Here is a 26,201-nt window from a genome sequence, read left to right as displayed (position 1 = left end):
GAAGGAGGCTTTCAAGGAAGCTCTTGTCTTTTTTTTTTTTTTGGGGGGGGGGGGGGGGGGGGGTCGAGCTTCCCTTAGCTCCTCCGTAATGGCTGGGAGGAACCTGTAAAAGGAGACAGAGGAAAATGTGAATATCGACAGCACAAACCAATTAATTGTAATCATTTTCTGCCAGTAATATATATTTACAGATTGTAGCCAATGATATATGCTTACATGATCAATGAGGTTTTACATGGCAGCACAAGCTGGGGTATGGAGCGTCACATCTGTAAGCAGACGAGTCAGTATAAACCCCCATTCATTTAATAAAAATTGTTGCAGGATTCATTTCTTCCCATATAATCCTATTTTGTATAAACAATATACAGTGTTCAAGATTACTTTGACAGACACTTGTATGAGATGTACATGTAATTATGAAATGACATTTTTATCAAAGAAACCAATGAACCAAGTAATTGCTGTTCATTTACACAGAATTTCACCTTTATGCTTTCCTGCTAATGTTTTCTTCATTACCACATAATGTCTCATGTATAGAGACCGTCAGTGTCTTTTTTTTGTATCGCTTGTGAATTCCTAATCTTCAGTTTATCCCCGAAATCCTTGGTGGTGAAAGGTAAAAATTAGCGTACATGACCGTTAAATGCTCACAGTGAATTGGGTGCAAGTATGGGCTGTCGGAAAGAGTTTCGGAAACAGAAACATAGGAAAGAAAATAAAGCCTTGCAGCAGAGCTACGACCAAAAATAAGAAACAGAGATGTTCTTATAAGGTGAGAAGTTTGTAAAACTGGCCTTTATACATGCACATGACAGCTGAAGACTTTGAAATAAGTTGAGAAGTATTTCCACACATTATGTAGAGAATGGCTTGTGCATCCTAAGGTTTTGCCAAAGTAATAAGGTCCGTCAGCTCACCATCCACTGGTACCGAGGCCTTTGGCATTCCGGTCGCTGAGTCCGAAGAAACCCCTTGAGCTGCCTCTGTAATGACCCTCTAAGTCGCCCTTTTCGCTTTTCAGCGGGTGTCTGGTCTTACTGACTGAAGGCAAATGAGGCTCAGCCACCGAAAAGGCAGCATTGAGAGGAGAGAAAACCTGATTTCACTGATGAATAAGGAACGATGAGTCCCGGAGATCAGTATCAGGTGAGGCTGGTGCTTTTCTTGTGGCTGGATTTCACCCCCTCGAGGCCGCATTTCACATTCCCTTCTCAAACTGTGTACCTCAGTCACAAGGTCTAACAAATTAACCCTGAGGTCAAACTAAACATGCACTACCACTGAAGGGATAAATGGATTTGCACAGCAGAATTTGACCCTGTTGCCTGAACTGGCCAGTCCGGCTTGTCGGTTTCCCAAAGCGCACTGCTGGTCTGTCAGTGGTCATCGTTCTACATAAGGATGACAGTCTAATGCAGAACAGTGACAGCAAACCAACGCGGTTTTATGGCCACAGAAAGGGCTCGCGGTCGACAGCCACAACCTGTCGGACTTCCCTGCACACTCCGGCTGGGTTTTCCTTTCTCGTTGCTAACGAAGAAGTGGTGCTCAGACCTTCATGGCCTTCTCCAGCGTTCTTTTATTGCCAAAGTGACGGCAGAATCACTGTGTCTTACTGCCATCTTCAGGCTTTACTGACTGATTTCCACCATAAGGGCGTTTCATCCCAAATTCAGCCCTCTTTCACATATTTTGACCGATTTAGTCAAGCATATACTACCAGTGAGAAGTTTTACACATCCTGACATTTTCTACATTTGCATTTTACATTTGCTCAACATTCTTTGCTCTCAGATAAATTTACAATATATTCACCATTCGAGTTCCTTTAATAGCAAGGAAATGTCATATGTTTGATTCATGAAAGTAACCACCTCTAGCAGTTATAACGGCAGAAAAAATTCAAGGCATCCTTTTCTACAAGGGACATTAAACACTGCTCTGTTCCATGGGATGGAACAGTTAACCAGTGCATTTAAAGTTAAAGGACAGCCTAGAATCTGACTATACCCTCACCATGCAACCAGTCCATAGGATGTCAGGCATACACTGCTACATATTCTTTCCAAAAAAGTAAAACCTGTTTTATTTGACTGATATTTTCATTTATAGCTGTTCACTCAACTTTCCAATGCTTAACGAGAATAAAAATTCTGCAGTGTATGAAGTAAATGGAAAAGTGGTAAAAACCTGTGGTGGGCAAAGCCTTTGGACCGCCAGTGTATATTCCGTGAATGGATTTCGAATTGTAGGTTTTATGTTATTTTCCCCCCTGGATGATTTGCTGTGGCTTGTTGTTGCCTTATCTATTTTTCTGAGGTTATTTTATAGTTGTAATGTGATTTGCAGTCGTAAAACCAGAACTTTGAAGCCAATTTATCGTGCTTTTATTTGAGCTCAATGATTCATCATGTGTTGGTAGTGGTAGTATTATTCGGGTCTCCTGCTGAAAGCAATGCCACATGAGGCTAACTGCTTGTACAGAGTAAAGCCTTGTGGTGATGCTGTCTGTCTGCCGCCTAATGCAACAACCTTTAAGTTGACCTCTTGCCTTCTAAATAAATGTAAAGGTAAAGCTTGTATTGAAAAGCAAGGGGTGGGGGGGTCATAGACCAGAGTCATTTGTATAACAGTCCATTGAAATACTCCTCATGGAGAAGGGTGACACACGATCAGTGTTTCAGGCCAAGTCTATTTGTATGTGTGTGTTTGTATGTGTGTGGTTAATACTGCCAGAACTATTCCGTTGGAGGTGTAATTTATTCTGTTGAATAACTGATTGCAGGCTAGGTTGCCATGACCTCAGCTGCGATCACAGATTTCGCTGAGTGAGCTCCCTCTTCAGCTGTGTCGCTGATGGTTCAAAAGGCTTTTTCAGTGGTTTAAGTGGACAGCGTTGGGCACCTGTCTTCCCACCAATTAGCACCTCTGCTGTTAATGTCTTTGTACGCAACTGCGTTCACAAGGCCGGTATGAAGGGAGTGAGCGGCACCCTCATACTTCCACTATTTCAAGAAGACACAGGCATACATTTCGACTGAGGCTGCCACATGACATCTGTTTATATGTAAGGGGGGGGGGGTTCCCCTAGTGCCAGAACATTAGATAGACCCACTACCTCTCAGCCCAGCTGGATTACCAAGATGAATGAATTATTGGCACATTATATTGTAAGCCGTACATTGTGCAACAGACATGAGGCAGTGTTGTGTCACACAGCACTCTCACGAAAGACCCTCGATCCGTCAACGTGGGTGGAATGGAATTTTCCCAGAGATTTCAGCTTTGCCTGCCACGATGCAGCCGGCCTGATTTTGACAGACAGCTTAATCTGCAAGGGTTGCGGGACACAGTGCCCGTCAGGAAGTGTGATTTTTGTTGCCAAGTTGCGAAGCCGCAGTGTTACAGCCAGTCAAGGACGGAAGTGACTTTGTTAGTCTTAACTTCATCTGCCCTAGTTTAAGTGCTGCACTCTTGTTTACATTGGAGAGTCATTAAGAACACGGCTGATAGTGGGAGATAATGAATTATAAATGTAATCTGTTTGATAACACTTACCAATGGCTTTATCTTTGAAATGTATTTTTTCATTTCCCCATGCTAAAAGCCTGTAGCTGAATATTTATTCATTGCCTTCATAAGCCTTTTTAAAAAAAAAAAAAAAAAATTTAGTCTATAATTAATGACCAGGTTTCTTTTAAAAGCTACTTTTCAGGAAAGCTGAAATGATGATCTTTTGGAGCATGGCACCATTGTGTGGCTGGTGTTAGCCGTAGCATGGTAACGCTATTACTCAGGTCACAGAATTACTTGTGAACTTGCATATCAACGATTGTATTCCCAATGCTGTTGTAGCCATTATTATTAGAGGACTGAATCCATCCACATGCAATAGCAAGGCCCTGGTGACTCCTGGACTACTTAGCTGTCCACAAAGCTCTGGATTATGCAAACATGTGTTGGCCAGGACTGTGACTCATGCAAGGCAGAATATCCCCCCAATTGCAAATAAAAAAATGAATGATGGAAAGTATCTGGTGGAAACTTTGAGAGGGGCTTTTGAATTTTTTTTCAGCCTGTCATGTACAGCCATCCGAAGGAGGAAGAGTGCTACCCCGAAAAGCACCTCACTGGGCAAAAGGGATCAGTTTTCGACAAATGCGTGACGTGAACAAAACGATAGACTTATTCAAATATACGACATTCATTACGCCAGGCAGCCCTAATACAATACTTTCCACGTGGCTTTTGCAGTTCTCTGAAAGCTCATTAGAATTACTTTCTTCCCACATGTCCTGATTATACAGAATTAGAGCGTTTACCCAAAGCTCCATTCCAGGCAACTCCGTTCTGTCCACAGAATACAGACGCAGAACCCTCAGGGGTCACAGGTTATATAACCACTGAGGATTATGAAGCGCTGTGAAACTCAACATAGACAGCTGAGGCAAAGCAGGAGAATTATTCTTCTGTATCCTTCTTGGTCCAAGTGGTGTAGATACTGGAAAAAGGCTACTTCGCAAATGGAGGGCCAACCCAATCCAAATGCCTTGCATATAAGCGAATGCACTTATAACTGTGCATGTCAGTGCATCAACAGATATTATAAAGACAAAATACTTCCCAGCAGATGGCCCTGGAGAGGCCCAGCCAGCTGAAACAGTCATGCCGGGAAGGTGGGGTGAAGCCTAGGTTAAGTCAATAGCTGGGAGTTCAGCTGCAGTGGGAAAGTACATTGCTCTGCTGGCTATGCGGAGAGAAGCCTGCTTTTCACCTGGCTGCCACGTCAGCACGTCCCGGAGGAGATGCGGCACTAGTCCCGCTGGCACTGACGTGTGGGGAGGCACTGGGCTTGCTTGGGCCACACACCCACAGCCCTTAAAAGGTCCTGGCAGTACCAGGGTGCTTAGAATTGGAATTGGAAAGAGCTAAATTAGACTGAAACTATCCAGTGTGAATTATAGTCATTAAATGCAACTGCAAGCTACATCATCTGTTTCTAATGTGCTTTCTTTTCCCCAAGTGGTTTACATTGTTAGCGGGGTATTTTCTAGAATGCGCACCACACATCACAGAGGGGAAAAGGATTAATTAAAGTCAAATACAGGCAAAGACAAAGTGACTAAGGAAAATCACCAGCTCCATGCAGTCTATGTCAAGGTATGGTCTCCTAGTTTGCCCAGATTGTATTCTGCCATCTAGTGGATAAAAAGTAACACCTCCACCAGTAACGCACAGTAGGTTGTCCCACAGTAAGATGGAACATGCCTAATGAAAATGGCTGCTCTCCACACCAGAAATTTCAGTTTAATTCACAGCAAATTCAGGAGAACGGCTGATTCCCCACACTGTCGCAAAGCAAATACTGTTTTTAATATTTACAGACTCTCCTCTGTTTACGAATGAGATACATTCCGAACAGCCGTTCGTAACTTGAAATGTTCGTAAGTCATTATTCAACATCATTTTAAGGGTAAAATGCAAATACAAACAACTACTGTAGGATGCTGGGCGTACGCACGCTACGCTGCTGCGCGGCAGGAGTAACGGCCTGAAGTTATACTAGGCGGAGTTGGCGCACAGAAAAAAAATTATGTTGCGGACAGGAAACTGGAGCCCAATGAACACAATTTGGACTTACAGTCCTCTTCGTTCGTATGACTGAAAGTTCGGAAGTTGAAAGTTCGTAAGTAGAGGAGCATCTGCACTCATGTTAGTTTTAAGTTTTATTTGTGTGTGTGGGGTTTCTCCTGCAAGAAAAGGCATAAGCTGCTGTAAATGTCAGACTTTACATGATGCTTCTCTTTATTCACAACCAGATGGGAATTCTTTTTGGAATCAGCTGTAGACTTCTACATGTCTTTTACACGGGGCATAGCAAATGAAGCCTGCCAGTAATGCCGTAACTACGCTCAGGGACGGATTACGGATCGGGCCCAGGGGCCCTTGGGGTGCAGGGGGCCCATGGGGCCCCTAGCCCAAAACAATTTGCAACGCTTATCAACAATGTATTTTCGTTTGTCTATTTTAGAGGGCCTACATTCTTTGATCCTTTGCCTACAAGGGCCCCTGACCCAATAGGGAGGGCGTTTGGCTGCCAAGGGCCCTTGAATTGTGGTGGTTGTGGTGGTGGTGCTAGTGGTGGTGGGGGGTGGCCCTCGCGAACGTTTTGCCCAGGGTCTCACACAACCCATAATCCGTCCCTGACTACGCTGATGTCATTTCCTGTTTTTTAAAAAGCTCACAACAAAGCACAGCGTTTGGGCCTCTCTGCACGAACGTCCGACGGCCAAGCCAAAGCCGTGATACCCAAAATGCATTGGACAATAATGTGATTTAATAAAATCTAAATCAAAGATCCACTTTCCTTAGAATAGTGAGCAGATATTAAAGGAATCGTTTCTACAGAATACGGTAGTACTTGAGAAACCGCTCTCAGCTTTCACAAGCTAGTCAAGGATTTCCCCGTTGTTTTTGTAGCCTGCATAGGTGTATTGATCACGTGAGCAGAAAGATAGAAAAAGGAAGTTCTAGATTTGGTTGGCAAAGGGATAAGTGAACAGACAAAAAGATTTATTCAAAGAATGAGGAAACATTATAAAAGGTGCATGTTACAGGGGCAGTTCATTCGGTATCTTCCAGTATATAGTGGCATATGCACACAAGAATAACTGGCTTCTTTTTTCCTTCTAAGCTCTTCCCAGTCTAAGCTTTCTGCCCTGCAGGGGAAGACGGTCCCACCCTCAGGGTGGGTAATCAGTCACTCACCGTGTCCTACGGGCATTTTTTGACATTACATTATTTATGGAAGCCACTCAGCATCCCCTGCTGGCAGAAAGATTCCCAACAGGCCACTGTGTCACACACCCATCCAGGCACAGAGATTGGCAGGAGTTCGGCACAACTACAGGCAACAGAGACTTGGCTGGAACCTCTGCCACAGCACATTGAATGTTTAGGTTCCTTCTAAATCATGGATGAAATCTTGCAGCTTAGCTACAGAATCTCACTCACACCCTCCAGCAGCACAGCAGGGAAGCAGACTCGGGAGACAGGGGGAACAAAGCTTACTGGGAAAAAAGCTACACAAGGGGAACCTGGTTACAGGCATGCAGTCGATTCAGGACAGTATTCCCTTACGGGTAGGAAACTGCACTCGCCTCAGAGCAGCCATTCTTCTCCACTAGCATCCACCACGCATGCAGATTTAAGCACGATTCTCTATTGCCAGCTCAGGCTTTACGCCTGAATCGTTGTTTGGGACAATCATCGATTGCTAACTGCGTCCTATTGGCACTACTCAAGGCGCAGTAACTGCCAGCCCCTGCGGTGCCGATCGCCTCTTGCTGGTGTACGGCGGATTCCCAACAAGCTGTTGCATCACACACTCCACTGCAGGACAGATACCTTATCTGCTACTCTTAGCACATAGCAGAATCTGTACGGCAATTATTTCAATCCTTTTGGAACTTGAACAGACCAAAGAGTTAGTTTATGATATAAGCAGATTTTATATAAATGTCGATAATATTAAAACAAGTCGTCTAGCTTACTGCCTTGCTATCTTTATGAAAGCTTTAACAGGCTGCATTTTGTTTCTCTCTTGTACAGAAAACATTACAGGGAGGAAAAATGTGGAGCCTCACATGGATGGATGGGAAGACAAATGAGGTTTTTTTTGCAATACGTCATGGTCATTTGGTTAGTTTATTCATTAGTAAAACAACCCTTGAGTGCTAATAATGAGTGCATCGTAATTCTTTACAGTGTACCACAACTGAGATCTTCACTGATGAACACCCACTTTGAATAAATCGTCCTTTTCTATCATTGTATAATTAAAATCTGAAGTGTCAATTAGGGTCAAAAATCAATTTACGAAAAGGCACAGGGCTTGCAAAAAAAATTTATTATAGGAAGTATATGTCTCTGAAAATGAGAGGCAATTTAGAAAAATGCTGACTATTACAATACTATCAATGGCTCTCAACTGATTATAACATCAACCTAGAATGGTTGGAGCAGGAGAGAGAGGGAGAACACCAAGCAGGAAAGACAAAGAGAGAGGAGAATGAGAGAGGAAGAGAGAGGGAGAGAGCCCACTCCTTAGATGGAGAGTCGAAATCACCATGGCAACAACATTCATTTACCCTTCAGTCCTTTCAGTAATCATTCCTGAATATAATACTATCCCTATCCGCAAGAACAGGAAATTGTATAAAATCATTTTCATTTGCAATAAAAGTTCCCTTCTGCTATCAACATATATATCATTGTAGTCATTCAGACTTACTTTGAATAATTATAGCTCTGATCATTATGTTAACATTCTTCATTTTAGCAAGCATGCATAACTTAGGTTAAAAATAGCCACTGTGCACAATTTGGGGGTTCTTATATGGTGGGTAAGAAGGGCAACTAGAGTAAGCTTTTCTTCTTGTTGGACAGTTCGCCAAATCACTAGAAACCTGAAAACCTGAACACACAGAACATAAAATATTTAAGAAAGATTCAAGATTTTATTTGATAACTTATCATTATTTGTGATAAGACATTCCATCTGAAATCCACTGCACAGCAGCAGGAGGTGATCAGGGTCATGCAGAGCAATGGTTTCCTTATATCAGTATCAACAGGATAAGGCTGGCGACCAATAACTGCCCCACCCAGGGGCCAGGGCAGCCTTCCCAGCAAAGCTTAAAACCCCTCCTGGGGAAAAAAGGGCATGTGAGCGCAGTATGCATTCTCTGATCTACAGAAAAACACAGAGATTAAGATTCTTGCTTTAGGGCAAGAGATGCTTTCTCTTGAAATGGCAAGAGTTACCTCTTTGTTGCTGCAATATTTCTTTTTACATTCTCCTTGTAAAATGTACTTCATACCATAAGGCGTATTCACCTGTACTCTTATTTTCTGTATTTCCTTGTCTACCACACTGAGAGGGAATGTGGGTAAGAAGAGATACTATAGCTGACATGTGAGCTCTTATATGTGAAGGGATCTTTGCAGCTTATGCTGCAGAACCTAATGTAGATGTTCCTAAAACAGAGTTAGGATCATCACCAGCTTATTTTTCCCTGGAAAAAAAGGAGGGCTGGCTTGCTACTTGCCTATTTCTGGTGATGGACAACATGATGTTTCATGAACCATTTGCTGTATTTTTTAACCCCACTAGATGGCGCTCTTGGTCTGCTTTTGGGCATGCTTTGTACCCTCTTTTGAACACAGCACCATCTAGTGGGGTCAAAGAAATACAGCAAATGCTTCACCGGAGTACATGGTAGCCTCCCTATATTTAATCTATAGTGAAAGCTGGACAGAATGCATTTCACAGGATGTGGGACTCCATCTGGTGAGCATTCATGGTTAGCTACCTTAGTTCCTCATTAGGTGTGGATCTGCTGACTCCAAAACAAGGTTCAAGCAATCAGAGGTGTAAAGTTCAGGTCCTGAATGTACAAATCCAGACCAAGATTTTGTTTCAACCAGCCGGTTGAGTATAAATAGTCGCAGTGTGCTCAATTGGTTAGTTGAAACAAAACCTTGGCCTGGATTTGTACTTTCTGGACCTGAACTTTCCACCTCTGCAAGCAATCTAGGCTTTCCCTCATTCTGTCACCTAAGAACTGGGTATGGGCCTTTCTGAAACTAGCTGTATGCTACAGTTGCATTATTCCCAATATCTCTTTTCAAGCGTAACTGCAGTTCTTAAGTTCTAAGACTCTGACTCCTGGGCTTGGATTTCCACCCTGAATGGACTACAGCCCCTTTAACCCCACCCACGCCTGCCTATTCAGGGGGGCTGGGAGGTGGGTGGGGATTTTCTTTGAACTGATAACCACTGCCCTTCATCACCATATCCCTCCTGTGTAATTTCCTTTGCCCTGAATAAACACTGGAGTAATTGCTGGCACCATTGTATACTGTCTTACCTGCTACGAATCCTAATATTTTTTTTTATTCCACATTACACATTGTAACATTATTTTGCCTAGAAGCTTATCAGAACAATGTAAAAAGCCATGCCGCTCAATAAAGTTGGGCCGAATTTGTATAGCAACACAGTTGCGTGCTTCTCGGCGTCTTGGTTACCGCTGGAGCTCATTCATGAAAAGCCGAGCAGAAGAAGATCGTTTGAATTTTAACTCAAAGTATAAGTACGTCATAATTATTTGTTTTACATTTCCTGTTTTCAAAACAAAAGTCATTCACTATTACTAATTTTACCGGTTACAGTAAGGAGTAAAATGCAGTAGCTTTTGCGTGGATGCTGAGGGTTCGCTGCGTTTTCAGTCGTATCGCTTACACGCTCACCTGTTGTCGGTGAGCAGACACCCATCCACCTCTGGCCGCCATGGACATCACGAAGGGAAGCCTAGAAGATATCTCCCGCCCGGCGTCCAGCGAGCGTCCCCGGCCCGGAAGCCGAGTGTCGTTGCGGGAAGGTGCGCGGGTTAACCAGGACACCCCGTATGCTTTTGCGGTCCTAAGCCCCGACAGCCCTGGAACGGCAACTCCTGTTAATTATGTAATTACGCAGACCGTGTCATTGTGTTATTCACCACACTTTGCGCAGTTAAATTTCCCATAATCCCACACACCTCTCTTTAGATACACTAATGATAATATACTTTACTTTGTAGGGCCAAAAGGGGGCACCGGACAGTGAGCTCCCGGTTTCCTCAGAAGATCAAGCATGGATAGATGGCAGACCCATGGACCTTGTTCGTGGAGAAGAAGATGAAGGAAGACGGTTGGATCAATTGGGAAGCAATTCCTCAGAGTCAGGTGTGAATTTGACTTATGCCGAAAAGATTGCACCGATAAATATGAAGAGTAATATAATACATGCCATTAAATGTTTGTGGTCTAGCAGAGAAAAGTAAGCAGTGAAGCTAAAATTATTGCTTTGAATTTAGCATATATGCAAAGAGCTGACAATTGGCATAAAGAGACATCTGTTTTAACGTTCCTCTTTTAACAGAAGGAAAGTCAGGCGACTTTTATACGGAAGAATCTGATGAGGAGAATAAAACTCCAGTCCTTCAGGAAGCCATTAGGAAAATGAAAAAACTGGACAAAATTTTAACGCAACAAATCTCCAAAGAAAACGCCGTGAAGGCAATGGGGAAGGAGCTCCAGGTGAAACTATGGAAAGAACTTAAGGTGAAAATATAGACACTGCTGCCCTGAAATCTGTTCACCCCCCCCCCCAAAAAAAGTAAAGCTGGTATTTTGTTTTAGTTTCTGATCAGGGGATTTGAATATCTCGCAGGATCTAAGGACAAAACCAGAACGTGCCGATGAGGCTGAAAACACACGACTTTATTTGGCTCTAGGATCTACTAGCCGTAAGTGTGCGAAATGGCCAAAAACTTACCTCACACATGTGCTGATATTTATACGAGCTGTAACGATGGTGCCAGCATTAAATCACCAATATCTTTGTACGTGAACCTGTAAGGCAAGACCTTGATGTGACATTTAATCCCATTCGAAAAGTGATGACCCCATTGTGATTTGCCAGAGTACGTCCATGTCAGGCGTTGATGATAATTGGGGGCAGTTCAGTGTTGTTGTTTTTTTTTTTAATCACGAACAGAAAACTCTTTTGAGGGAAAACTGCTTCCATCTCAGGTCACAGAGGTCACATTTCTCACTCATTCTGCTGCTTATTTTCCAGCCACTAGCAGATTACTTACGTCTTTGTTGCATTTTTCCATCTATGTCATAATGAATTTAATCATTTTTAAATATTCCAGCCTATGACCCTAGTGAGGACGGGGATTTTGTTCCCATATTTGGGACTCAGGTTTCACAAGATGGGTATGATGTAGAAGAAAAGAATCTGGATGAAGGTAAGAAGCAGCAGTAAATGTGTTCACTGTGCAGGAGGGTGAACTGAGCTGGGAAATCCATGCACTGAGCCAGGTCACACAAAGTGTTTTGGAAAAACCTTCAATGGCTGCATTCATGTGAAAGTACATGTTTTAAGAATGACTCCCAAGTAGGAAGAAACTGATCATCCACTGGTGTTAATTTCGTAACCCGGCCATGTTGGATTTTTTCTATTTACAGCGTTGTAGCAGTATACGTTCAACGTTTTTATTCCTTTCACCTGCTTACATGCAATTCTAAGTTGTTTACAGTAGATGGCAGTATACCATTAGGAAAAAGCTAATTGTTTTTATGCAGAAGAAAAGTACATTAAGCTGAGGGGTCCTGTTTTGCAAAACCAGTTGCATTTATGACTTTTCCTACTGATACTGCTGTAAATCACTAAATATTGTTAGAATTTATATAATTCTAAGTCTTCTGTGAGTTAGCAGTTGGTGTAATTGCGCATAATTACATGTAATTGTTAATGTTTGTCTTGATTTTCCCAAGATTTTGCTCCATCTGTCAGGGTAATTAGTGTTGCACAACAGTAGAATGGTATTTGCAGTAAATATTTCTCCTGAATTCTAATGATTTAAGTGATCGAAGTTGACTGAAATAATTTAGCATTTTGCCTGCTGTGCGTTTTACCTCTTACAGCAGGCAAAGGAGGCTGGTGCAAAGCAACAGACTGCATCGAATTTGATCTTGAGGACCCAGTGCCAGATCCGCCAGACTGCAGACAGAGTGGAGTCGTCAGGGCCAAAAAAAAAAAAGACTTTGTTAAGAAAAACATAGAGGTGGGTCAGGGGTCATAATGAGCTTGAGTCTGTGCACAGTGTATTTCATTCAACGACATAAGCTATCAATAGGTTCAATGGAGCAACAGATTAAGGGCTGGGCTGGAATGACCAGCAAATGTGAACCATAATCAGTGGTCTGATGTGACTCTGTTTAACCTGACAGCTGGTCCGGGATGCTGGGAGCCAGGTGCTGATGACACAAGCGGAGAAGCAGAGACTGGCAGAGCTCCTGCAAGACCTTGAGGAGTGTAACACGAGCCCTGAAGGAGATGAGGTATCTGCTGACTGTGGGGTGATTGGGTGGGGGGGGGGAGGGGGTGACCCCATGCACTTGAGGAGACATGCGGTGCCATTGGCCCGTACAGTTCATCTGGGGAGCAGAGGGCAGGTGCAAGGTCGCAGGCCGTGGTATCCTTCCTCATCTGCACAATGGCAGTCACTGTTCTCAGATGTGTATGGCTATGCGATCAGAAGGTTCATGGTTTAAATCCTGTGGCTGGTAGAGTGAGTTCACCGTTGGGCCCTTGAGCAAGGCCCTTAACCCCAGTTGCTCCAGGGACTGGTTGACCCTGCTCTCTCACTTGTATGTCACTTTGAACAAACGGATCTGGCAAATAAATCAATGTAATGCCACTGATGCTGTTAAAACATGATTATTTGTTGTATTTTGTTGCATTTTACCACATATCTGCAAATGAAGTTCCAAGTGTGAACCCAGCTCAGGAAATAGTTTATGTATGGGGAAGTCTATATCCCTCACTGGGTGAGAAGTTTTATATCACATGCTGTGTATGATGAGCTGGGAGTTTCTGCATAAGTTCAGGAAGCCAGAAATGCATAAGATTGGTGACTGGACTTCCTTGTTTATATGCAATGAAATCACTGAAAAAAATGATCAAAATTCCTATCTGCTATGGTATATGTCTGAGCTGATTTTCAAAAATGATTTTAATATTGCAGAGCAGATATTTCAAAGGTCAACATCATGATTCAAATTTCTAATGCCTTCTAGGTGCTGAAGAATATTTCACTCAGGTCACATAATTTATTCAGAATATTTTATATATTGCATGCACTTTGGAACCTTACTGTTCTTGGGTTTGAATTTGTAAATATTCTTTCTTTGGTTTTATGAGATTGCTGTTTATTTCCTGGATTCAGGATTCACTGAAAACCATGAAATGTCTTTGTTTGGAAAAATCTCAAAACCAAAAGCGGCTTTACATTTTAGAAGGCATAAGGAAAGAGCTGTGTATGTAGCAGTGTATATTCTAGTGTTTTTGGAGCCTGAATAAGATTAACAGCTGTAAAGCACATTTTTAAATGTATTGTGTTTTTTTTCTGGAAAACATTCATCCATCCATTTTCCAAACCACTTATCCTCCTGGGTTGTGGGGAGTCCAGAGCCTATCCTGGAAGCTATGGGCACGAGGCAGGGAACAACTCAGGATGGGGGGCCAGCCCATCACAGGGCACACTCACACACCATTCACTCACACATGCACTCCTATAGGCAATTTAGTAACTTCTGGAAAACATGCATATTCCAAATCAAGTACTGTATGACAAACATGTGATCAGACACACAGAAGCTGGAGGGAAATTCTTGTATAAACCAACCTGGGCTGTTTCCTCACCCTCTGCTTCTGTGATTTTCTGTGATAGTGGCAGCTTGGTGTGAGTGGAACACTGTGTCTGAGGTGTGTCTGGATGTGTTGTTTACTTTGTGTATTATTTAAGCTAATAACGGCTACTGTTCTGCTTCTCGTGAAACTCAAAGCCTTAGATGCTAAATTTATCAAGCCAACCCAGGGTAATTGCAACACACATTCAAACTGAGACAAGCATGCATTCTTGGGAATTTTATAAGCCCGGCAGAGGCTTCCTGTTATTGTTAGGCATGCAGCTATGAAAGGCTGATGGGTAGCAAGTTCGCCTTTGATGTCTCACGGGTCGAGCTGCGATGCTATGTCAGGGAGCCCTCCGCACCAGGAAGAGGCTGGCATTCCGTCAGGGCCTGGAATCCAACGCAGCTGCTGTTTAATGCTTCCTTTTGAATTTTATTTAGGATCTCTCCTATTTACTGGTGATAATTCTGGGCTTCAGCCTTGGGCAGGCGACTGTAATTTGAATCAGGGTTAGTAAAAATACTTGCACAGCAAGAGTTTCATTCCTTAGTATAATTACATCAGGCTGGACTGATGTTGTCCTTTTCTGTGGAATCCACCCAGGTGTCCCTTCAAGAATGTTCTATGATGTGGTTCACTTGTCTCCTTAGCTTCCAGGTCACCTAAAATTGCACGCCGTTGCCCTTTCTGTGGTTTCGTTTCACGAAATCAATAAAGCTTCAGCACCCTGGAGAGCTCATCGGGTAAATCTCCTAAAGACAAATTGTTTTTATATGCTGGAAAGTTCGATTTGTCTGTCTGCGCTCACAAACATCTGCCGTGCATCCGTTTATTTCAGAAAGTTCACTGAGCTGAGGCATTTTCGCTATGTCCCAGTAGCAGTTGCTGGAAAGGGTAGTGAGATATCTGAGAAGCATTTCATGCCTTGGCTCTGATTCTTATCGAGAGTGAACTCACTTTAAGATATCACTGCAGTTTCTGAGGAAAAGACGGAAAGCCGAAGGGTTTTAAAATTTCTCTACGTGTCACTTTGCTGTTTACCACATTAAAGTAGCACGCTGGAGTTTTCTCAAGCAGTTAGAGGTGGGGGGGGGGGAGCAAGAAACTAAATGAATAGATGCAGTGAGTGTGTAAAAACAGGCCGCTTGACTTTCCAAGGACAAATTTAAATAGACACTTTTGAACAGTCCCTGTGTGCCTTCTGTGGCTAGAGCTGTTTTTGTTTCGGGTAATAAGGTAGAATATACAATCTTTCAGTCACAGTGCCTGCAAGGGAATATAAATCTATCATCCAAGGAGTGCTTATACAAAGTGTAGTGATACAAAGTGCGTCCACTGTTCAAGTTAAAAAGAAAAAGGGTTAGGGTTAGCGTTTTCTGAGGCCTGTTAATTCAGAGTTCCACTTGATTTTTAAGTAGTGGTTCGATTTTTGCTGCAAAATTGGATTGGATTGGATTGGATTTGGATTGGAAAAGCCCTTTATTGCTGATGCAATATACCATGGCACCAGTCACAAGTACCGGTGAAGAGCAGGCCATCAACCGACCTTACATATACACAGACATCACAGTAGGGGGAAGACCGGCCGGGAGACAGGGGAAGTGAGAAGAATAGAAACAAGATAACATGGTGGGAGAGGAGGAGAATAAAAAAACACCCCCCAGATTGCACTCCAGTAGGGAGTACATTGTGGGAACCGAAAAAAACACCTCAGCAACATAAGCACATGGGCACTACACCTTACATAAAAATGACACGACTTGCAACGGGTAGGGGAAAGGGGGTGTGGAGGTGACCCAGCAGAGACAGACAGCCATCCGGTCCTGCTGCCATAGAAACGGCGCTGGTCAGACCCGCCTGTTCACGCTGGGGGTATGAAGCGGTATCTATAATGAAATTTGCATGTTATGGCTACTATTCATCCCCAACTTTTGATCGGCAGATGAATTATTGTTAACAACAAGAAGCTGTACTGTGCAAAACCAAGTCAAATCCCTTTTATCTGAAGGGTAAAATGAGGTAAAATGTTGATTCCGGCTCGCAGGTTTTCTATGCCTTTCTTAGTTCTGTAGTTGACACAACCAATGTCATCCCTCCATGGGCGTAAATATTTAGTGTACCATTTTATGTAATGCCGTTTTTAAGCCTCCACGTATTTATCTTTCATGGGATAGAGTCGGCTATAAAAAGAGTTTAATTTCCATCATGACATCATGAATCAGAGAATAACCTGCAGAAAATAGTGCAAAACAGTTATATCCACTATTTCATACTGCATGCACAATTTCTGCACAGTTCTCTTCTGTAGTTCTATTTTTTTTTATCTACACTTGTAGGTCAAAAAATAAAATTTTACCTCCATCTGCTGGTGAAGACATGATAATACACTGACTCCAACGGAGAATCTCGTCCCCGCTGATGGATCAGCAGTGTAATCTCTTGAGTATTTCAAAGATTCATCACTTTTTTTCCACAGTATATTTGCAGTCAGTAAGCGACACAGATGTAAGCGTGTGGTTACGTGACTGAGGTCAGCAGCTGAAAAGAAGCTGAAATTTCCTGCCAGAGAAGTGACAACGAGAAGTGCTGAGCTTTATGAAAGGGTGGGTTGACTTCAACACCAAGCTCGGGCCAAGTGACCTTAGCTGCCACCCTCCGTTTTATGGGATATTGTGTTAGACTGACGAATGATTCATTCACTGCAGAGCACAAATGGATGTTTCAGTTTTTTTGGAAGCGCTCAGCATTTCGCGTGTTTGCAGAAGCCTTGGTCAGATCTGCGTCACAAAGCAATAAGCGTCTCCACTTGTTCCCAAAACAAATGCCAGGTGCAAGAACAAAAAATTGTTCTAGGAATGTTGCTCCAAGACAAACTTGCTTCCAGTGGATCTAATTTAGCTCCTAAATCTATATTTTACTAACTAGGTCAAAGTTTATTTATTTAATACTAAATATACTAACGAGCAAAATAAAATACAGTTAACTGGTGAGCACCGCTAACACTTTTGCACAAATCACAAATTTTCCCTAATCTCTGTCATAGACAAAAGCCGTCTACTCTCTGGTGAGTAAATTCATTTCAGTAGTGAGTAAACAAAATTGCTTATGGTGAACTGTGGTTGATGCTATAGCTTTTGGAAGCTGCTTTGTAAGATTATTGTCTTCACCGTTATCTTTTAATCAATGTGGCTTTGCGTTACACTGAAGATGTCCTGACAAACTGTAATGATGGATGCCTGTCTTGTAGCCTACATACAACTGAAGGATTTCCACCATTTTTTCTTGCTTTTTTTTCCTTTACAGGGAGATCCCGCTCTGTGGGCTGTACATGTACCCGCTGGAGAAGGTTACACCCCTGAGCCTGCAGAGCTAGACCAGTTGCATTACATTGACTCCAGACTTTTGCAAATCCTTCCTGTGGAGGGCTTTGTGTCTGCATGCAGCCCCTATTTCTGCTGCAGTTCCTCCAAGGTATGTGAAGTAGGGTCCCTATACCAAGACTTTGCTATTACCCGAATCAGAGCAGGCTTTTTAAAACCTAAAATGGAGATTGTGGAGCACAAAGATAAACACTCATTACAAAGGGCAGCACAGTACGCAGCCACCAATAAATCCTTATAAAGTTATGCCTGTTTCCTGTAAGTTTTGCCGTATTTCTAAATATGCAGTGTTTGATGCTCTTGAAACAGGGTTCTGGGGACTAATTCCACCCAGTGGATCTGCCATACAATTCAGTGGTTCTTGCTGTGTTAACATTTGGCAAACGTAGCGTGACACTTACAGTATTTTTACTCTTTGTTTGTTCCGTCTAACTGAGCTGCCTGATTTTTTGGAATAGGTGACTGTGCGTTGTCTGACATATTGCATTATTAACGTATCTGAATTCACTATCAAGCAACTCTTGCAGCTGTTCATTTGTCTTCCTGCTATATTAATTAGCGCGTGTCCCTTTTGCCTTAATCAAAATGTTCATACCCCTTCCTGTCTTTCTTGGTGTGATGCACAAACCTGGGAGTGTTTGCATACCTATTTTACCAATCTCAGGTCACCGTGTAGAGGGCACAGGTGGTATATGTCATGATCAGCTGTACCAGCATAAGAAGCATCAAAGGATTGTGAAGCAGTCTTGGTGCCTCCTCCTTCCACCGAATCCCCACCAAAGGAAGCCTGGGGGTGTGATTTAGGTGGGGATCATTGAATTGGCCTATGGCCTATTAAAGGACGTCTCCCATACAGAGATCTGTATAAACAGAATGACTCAATTCACAATTTTCATTCTCCTGATGAGAAGAACCTATTGTGTGGTGAGATAATAACTGATGTAACTTGTCAGTCAAAACCGAAGGGTAAAGCTGTTGGAATAATTGGCAAACTCAACATATCGTGAGGCGCATGACCCTTGGCATGGAGTTTCTGCCCTTTGCTTCATGGAGGCCTGTGCAATTTCGCAACCTCCTCTCCTTTTGCTGCTTTTGTACAGATTGTTCCATATCTGTGCAATCGTTTGTCTGTTCATTGAAACCCTATGTGAAATTTGGAAGTGCTTTTTGTTTTGGAGTGAACATTAACCGTCTTAAACTGAATTACTCATTCATCTTCATAATGAGCTGCAATGACTATACGGATCAATCTGGATTAAAGAAAAAAACAAATATATATATGTGTGTTTCTGTACGTATATGTACTATATTATATGTACTATATTATATGTGTGTGTGCGTGTGTCTATATATATAAATATATATATATATATACATTATTTATTATTAATTAGCAATTTGGGCTTGTGCTGTTTGACATATCTCAGTGTTTCCTTCTGAAGCTTGATTGATAAGAACACATCCATAGGAATTATTAAATCTGATAAGTCTTCCGGGGCGGCATAGTGGTGCAGTGGTTAGCACTGTTGCCTCACACTTCTGAGACCCGGGTTCGAGTCTCCGCCTGGGTCACATGTGTGTGGAGTTTGCATGTTCTCCCCATGTCGTCGTGGGGTTTCCTCCGGGTACTGCGGTTTCCCCCCACAGTCCAAAAACATGCTGAGGCTAATTGGAGTGGTTAAATTGCTCATAGGAGTGCATGTGTGAGTGAATGGTGTGTGAGTGTGCCCTGCGATGGGCTGGCCCCCCATCCCGGGTTGTTCCCTGCCTCGTGCCCATTGCTTCCAGGATAGGCTCCGGACCCCCCGCGACCCAGTAGGATAAGCGGTTTGAAAAATGGATGGATAAGTCTTCCTTCTTGCCCTCGATTTACTATGGCTGTGATTTATATACAGTTGTATCCCCCACATACCCTTGGTCATGTTTGCTACCTAAAGCACGTCTTATTGTATTGTGGTGTTTTTTGCCCCAGAGGTGCATCAGTTGCAAGCGTATGTTAGTTTAATTTTGGATGACAGTAAAGCTTTATTTCATAGACCTGATTTAAAAAAGTTTCTAGTCTTTTAGCAATTTTGAAGCGCAAGGAAGTCCTCCAGACTTCAACATATCTGGCAGTAAAATGTTGACATTTCACTGGCATTACGATCAGATTTGGCATCCAGCCACTTTCAAAGGAAATTACTGTCAAATCTCGAAGAGAAAAAAAAGGAATCTCCCAGGAAATGAGCAAAGGACATAGTTTTAGGATGTGCTGGGATGTGTTGAATGTTAGGATGTGTATTAAACTGTAATCAATGGCTTGGAGAATATCTGAGGTGGAAAAGGATGAGCTTCAGTGTTATGCGATTGCTATAGGAGCATTTGTGTCAAGAGGTACCTCAAACGTCAATCCCAACAGCTGGCATTTGTTTAGGGGGTTAAGGAAGTACCACTGCCTTTGGAAAGGGACCGGAGAAGCTGTGAGAGAGGGTGTACAAGTGCCAGTAGAAACAGCATTTTGGTCAAATTCTTCACTTTGTACTTGGCGGCAAATAGCCCTCTCAGGGACTGTGAATATTGAGATCCAGCTGGCTGGTCTAACCCTTCAAAATAAAGGTCCAGACTTACTTATGCTGACCGGTATGCTGACTCTCTGGCACTGGGGTATCCAAGGTCTACAGCTGCCGGAGCTGAAATGGCCCTTCCATGGATTGGCATGGGTCACTATGGTTATTAGTGGAAATGGCACATGGTTGGAAAAGTTGAGCTCAAATGATTAGTAAGAGAGAACAGTATCTTTAGCCAGTGTAACATTTGGCACCAGTAACCCAAATTAAGCTTATGAAGAGTAGGGCAAATGTCACAAGACTGCTTGTAGATGGTGAGTAGACAGGGAGGAAATGTTGATGAATAGGCCTGATGGATGATAACTTGTTTCAGTGCACTTTGAGGACCTTATACTTGTGCTCACACTGCTTCTAACATGGATGAGGATTGGCCTTGAAATATATGGCTTGTCCTTGAATGACTCTCAAACATTGTAGTTGGTAATATCTAGCTTAATGAAAGAAGGGCATTGTGTGCAGCAAACACCTCACAAGGGCCTCTCAACCTTTATTTTTATGATAATGGTGATACTCATTCTTTCAGACGGACTGATCTCAGTATGTAAAAACAGCCCTAAATTGCAGCAATTGTAAGTGTGTGAAAATGTGAAGATAGATTGAACAGGGTCCTCATTGTAGCTGGTTGGGGCAGTACTGGAAAAAAACGGCTGTGACTTCAGTATAGGGTCAAATAGGTTTAAAAGAAACCCATCAATATTGTGTGGTACAAAGAATACCGCTGCTGTGTTTTTACTTCCCTCGAGTTAAACAGAAACATTCTCGGAAACATGCTGACTGTGAGCACGTCAAGGTACAATGTCGATAAATCCACTTCATACCCTCCATTTGTTTTTCCTTTAGCTTTGATGAATTCAGCCGTGGTCGTAAACCCTGAAAATGCTTTTGTTTTGTGGTCGTTTTTCTTCTCGGCAGTAGCTCGTGCCAGTTAACCACCTTAATTAAAACCACTCGGGAACAGGAGCAACCCAGCAGTTTGCGTCGAAGCACAAGTCACTCCTAAGCTTTTCTGAAATTTTCTGCAAGTTCCAAGTAGACATCATGAAGTACAGCAGAGGAAGACCTGCCTAAACATTGACTTTACACCTGTTAGTTGTCACACTTGTTTTTGTAGAAATTAAAAGAAAGAAAAAAAAATCTGTTCACTAGTTTCAGCATGGATTTAAAATGTAGAGATCCTTCAAATGACTGCAATCTCGCCCTGCTCATCAGCACCATTGTGGGGAATTCCATTGGCTTCAGCCTCTAAACAGTTAAGGTCAGAGCATCTGGGACAGAAGCCAAGGTGGAGGCCTGGGGATTAGTTCTTTAAAAACTCTATTAAAGCATCATGGCCTTGGGTCATGCGTGATTCAAGATGGCCAATGTCTTACATCCATTTTTAAAGCTTATAATACTTGCTATTGGGAAAGGCAGCTAGCCAGAGGTGTTGTTAATGTAAGAGTTGTCTTGAGTGTTGCCCAAAATTCCAAACATTCAAAGACATCGGATTTAACTTTAATGGCTTAATGGCTGGTAGCTACCAGCAAATTCGATTACCTGCTTTCATATAGCATAAAATTCAGTTATTTCTTTGACGTTGTACAGTAGGTCCCATCTGAATTAAAAATCCCAAATTCTCTATAATGCACGATCTGTTTTTCTTAATCATCAGATAGAGGAATGTGATGTCTGGAGTTATATAACAATGTTCTTTCAGACACATGTACAACCAAACCTCTGCATTGAGTTTGCAGAGGAAATGTTTGCATCCATCAGGGCAAGAACACATTTTTATGCTCCCAGCTGGATGTCTTCGAGCAGGTCTGTTATGGGGGCTATTAAATTTGTTCTCCGGGAGTCTTGTGGTTCTCCCGTGCACTCAGGAAAACGGAAAGTCCCCCCCCCCCCCGCTCCCCCCCACCACCACTATCATTCTCAAACAGAACATAATTACAAGGCCTCTGGTCAGTAACTGCCAGTTCCAAAGGTAGGATATTTCACCACACTCTTTTGAGTTAGAAGCAATAGGAAGAGCATATGTGGGTGGAGATGTCCGCTGGGCCGAGACAGGAGGTAATGTGGGTTTCCATCCCTGCCTAGTCCTGTACGTTAAGGGTTCTCCCACCCAGGCAGGGCTGTCTGACATTCCTCCATCACTGGGGTGTCACGCGCAGAGAGGTGATTGATCGAAGTATCAGAAAGTCGGACAGCTGTGGGTTGGACTAAGATTGAGGAATGCTTAGGCAGTTAATTGAGAAAAAGTGTGTAGCTCACTGGTAGGTCTTGACCTGTGGATCAGACCATTATGACCTATGAATGTTCTTATGTGGGTGTCTGTTTCCTGTGTCAGCGTCTGTTCCATACATGTACTTTGGTGGTAACGCCTTGGTCTTTAGAGACTGGTAATACTCTCAGGCTCCTTCTGTTGTAGAGGCAGTAAGCACACATAGCTCTGGTCACTGGCTAAAGCCACTGTTTTTTATTACGCAGTCAAAATTGGAAACTTTTTTGTTTTTTTCAGAAAGCAGGCAGTGAAACAGACATTGAAAACATGAATCTAAAGAGAGAAGCAGTCTTCTTCGTTGCTTAAAAGGAGGAAAGGATTCCAGAAAAGTTATTTATAATCCTCAGATTTAAAACAACTTCTCACTGATCTGACTGGTGTCCAGGGCAGTGAATGCCCTTATGATGAAAGTAAGTAATTAATGAAAAGGCATTTCCTGCATTTTGCAAGACCCGACACTAGACCAAAAAAAAAATATATATATCAAAGGTATTTCTTTCATGCTCCCTCCAAGTCCATAAGCTGTTGTGATACTTTGGGGTGGTCTTGCATATTTTCCTAGTGCCTCGTCAGACAAACTGCTTTGAGGAGACGAAAGGAGAGCCTCACCCAGAGCCGTAGCCTTACCCACCCTTAGCAGAGGAGCTATTTCCCTTTGAAGTTTTCTTTTATATCTTTATATATACTGTAGGTAATGATTAAATGAATGATTCACAAAGATGTCTCAGACTCCTTCAGGTTAGATGCTATGAAATGCCTCATAGACTTGACAGAGTAGGCATTCATGGATATGCCAGGAGAAAAAAAACACCGGATTGGTGGTATTTTCTCAGTTAACATGCCTTGAAGATTTGGCATTAATATTGATGGCTCATGCAGCATATTTTAATTTCCTTGGAACTGTCTTTGAATTTTGGATAGAACTGTCTGTTCTTAAGAGAACATCTTCCTTATTTATCTAGGCTAGCTGAAAAGAAACCCGAGAGTTTATGCTGTTGAAAATCACAATTAGTTGTTCTTTTTCCTGTTTGCCGGATTTTACTATTTTCTGCTTCCTAGCACTCGGGGGAGACTCAGTAGGAAGTAATATAACCTTGGAATGTGAAGCCAGATCTTTTTCATGCTTTATCTATGCTCTTTGTGACTCATATTCATCTGAGGTGGGTGGCATGGCGGTGCAGTGGTTAGCACTGCTGCCTCACCCCTCTGGGACCCGGGTTCAAGTCTCTGCCTGGGTCGCATGTGTGTGGAGTTTGCATGTTCTTCTCATGTCATCGTGGGGTTTCCTCCGGGTACTCTGGTTTCCCCCCACAGTCCAAAGACATTCTGAGGCTAATTGGACTTGCTAAATTGCCTATAGGAATCCGTGTGTGGGTGAATGGTGTGTGAGTGTGCCCTGCGATAGGCTGGCCCCCCTGCCTCGTGCCCATTGCTTCCGGGATAGGCTCCGGACCCCCCGTGACCCAGTAGGATAAGCGGTTTGGAAAATGGATGGATGGACGTATGTTCATCTGAGACTCATGGGGAATACTGTACCTGAAAGAAACCCAGAAAGAACACTGCACCTCTGGAGTCGCAGGGAAATGATGCTGTGACTCACTGAGCTGCAGTGCCACCAGATCAGAACGCAGTGTTTTTTTTTTTAAGTTTCTAAAACAAATGGGCTGTTTGTGTCATGCCACAAATCCAAGGGCTGTAAGGAATTTGAGTTGTTAATAGTTGTTTTTATTTAGGTTTATAAAATCTAAATTGGATTTTAAGATGTAGCACTTCCTTTAACAGATGTCTTAGCCAATAATTGCTTGTCACATGGGACTTAATCCAGATCATATTTTAATAGAGTGACTTCATATATGTATTCTATGATAAAGATGATTAATTTGATGAAGCAGCTACTGTGGCTTCAGAGTGCTCTTTCTCTCTTATTTTAAGGTCACTCCATTTTAAACTTTACTTCATGATGTCACTTAAGGTGATATTAAATTTAAATAGTACGTTTCGATGGTCGTCTAAAACCATGTAAAGCAGTCCAAGTCACAAAAAATATATATAGCCATTGCAAAAAAAAAAAAAAAGAAAAAAAAACTGTGAAATGCTGAAATCACATTATAAATCTTTCTGTTATCTTGCGTCCTGCATTGAATCACGAACTATCGGACACAAGCACCAGGTTCTGTGTCTGTAATCATCAGTTACCAATAATTTTCTAGAATCGCAAAAGTCCATTACACAGATATGTAACTATGTAATACATAGTTAAAAACAATCTACCTGCCAGAGCCATTTTGCGAGTGGAACTTTTTAACATGAAGTTGATAATTCATAACAGGATTGGTGTGCACTATGTCTTTGAGGGGTATTGTGCCTTACATGAAAAGCACAGATCTTTAATAGCTTGGCAGCAGCCTTAGTGAGCTTTTGCACACCAGCTAAATTCTGTGGACCTCTACACTAAACCACGCATATGGGAACGCCATGATGATTTATGCACCACCCAATTGTTAAACCCAGAATTGGTGAGAGTTTGTCATGTGAACGGCTCCATGTGACATCTGGTGTTGGGTGGCGCAGCTTTACAGCAGCAATTATAGATTCCTGCTGGTCTTGTGGGTACTGCTGGGTAAAAAATATCTCCTGTGGCAAGAACCTCTGTAGCTCTCTTAATGTCACTCTGTCCGTGTCTGAGTTTGTTGTTGTTTGTATTTGCTCAGGAGCTGCAATAGGAAATGCATTGTAGCAAAAACAGTGGCAGATGCTGGACAACAAGGCTATGGTAAAGAAGGAATTGATTATGAAGGTTAAAATAAGCTGAAACATTGCTCTTTGAACTATAACCTACTGAGTTTGCCTACCTTCACCTATTTTCATGTCAGCTGCCCCAATCATTCCTATCAACATAATCAGTCTTCCTAGCAGGCAGTGTTGCTGGACAGAAAGGACTCTTTTTGCATTGTTTCACAGCAGAAATTAAACGGCTCTTTCAAAAATGTTTTAAGGAAACTGTTTTCAGCATTTACAAATGGACAAATTTTGAAATCCAGTCCTAAATTCGATGCACAATTCAAATGACCAACCACCAACGATCTAATGATCATATCGACTGTCTAAGATTTAAAAGACCTTAACCCTTAAAATAAATCATTGCTTTGTTTTAACTCCAGTATGCGTTCAGGCTTTATTTACACATGTCTAGGGCAGTTTCATTACTATTGTTGAGTTCTGATTTTGGTATTTTAATACAATATCCATAATTCTTGCAATATCATTTTTTTAATTGATAGGTTCTACCACGTAGTGAATGGCATGTTTTTGCCTCAAAATGATGAGTCAGGATCCAGAGCAACATATAGTTCTGTTACCACTCACTGCATTATGGCTGCCACTTGCGTCGGAGTCCCAGCTTGTTAATATTTCGTATTTCTGTTTCATGCACATACCTCCACTGTGTGGCCAGGTCAGTGTTGTGTGGCTTACGCATGTAAGAAGAGTGCTACTTTTCCTGGACTGAATGGAGCTGGCTGAGGAATCAGTACCCATCATATATGTAAATTATACAGTTTTTTGCCAGTAGATTATTGTTGAAATCTATGTTCAGTGTTTCCATGTTCCATCACTGGCATTTTCACTGACTAAAAATT

The 26,201-nt window shown here is 42.4% G+C and overlaps 1 protein-coding gene and 1 long non-coding RNA gene across 4 annotated transcripts in view; one reads left to right on the top strand and one right to left on the bottom strand.

The window, feature by feature from the left end:
- Positions 1–50: 50 nt before the first annotated feature.
- Positions 51–11,427, bottom strand: LOC125707391 (uncharacterized). Its single transcript, XR_007382273.1, has 5 exons — positions 11,387–11,427; positions 10,643–10,727; positions 10,321–10,508; positions 217–269; positions 51–103 (listed from the first exon to the last, which is right to left on the bottom strand). It is a non-coding gene; the product is annotated as an uncharacterized LOC125707391 (long non-coding RNA).
- fsip1 (fibrous sheath interacting protein 1) overlaps positions 10,361–26,201 on the top strand; it is a 61,307-nt gene continuing 45,466 nt past the window's right edge. For all 3 annotated transcript variants that reach the window (XM_048974488.1, XM_048974490.1, XM_048974489.1), the window contains exons 1-8: positions 10,361–10,534; positions 10,650–10,794; positions 10,991–11,172; positions 11,282–11,357; positions 11,769–11,864; positions 12,544–12,683; positions 12,850–12,960; positions 17,618–17,785. In XM_048974488.1, the coding sequence (XP_048830445.1) occupies positions 10,361–10,534; positions 10,650–10,794; positions 10,991–11,172; positions 11,282–11,357; positions 11,769–11,864; positions 12,544–12,683; positions 12,850–12,960; positions 17,618–17,785 (1,092 nt within the window). The remainder of the gene's footprint in view (positions 10,535–10,649; positions 10,795–10,990; positions 11,173–11,281; positions 11,358–11,768; positions 11,865–12,543; positions 12,684–12,849; positions 12,961–17,617; positions 17,786–26,201) is intronic.

The sequence above is a fragment of the Brienomyrus brachyistius genome, chromosome 14 (assembly GCF_023856365.1).
Source record: "Brienomyrus brachyistius isolate T26 chromosome 14, BBRACH_0.4, whole genome shotgun sequence".
NCBI lineage: Eukaryota > Metazoa > Chordata > Actinopteri > Osteoglossiformes > Mormyridae > Brienomyrus > Brienomyrus brachyistius.
The sequence above is the reverse complement of the archived record's forward strand: the minus strand, read 5'-3'. Positions and strand labels throughout refer to the sequence as shown.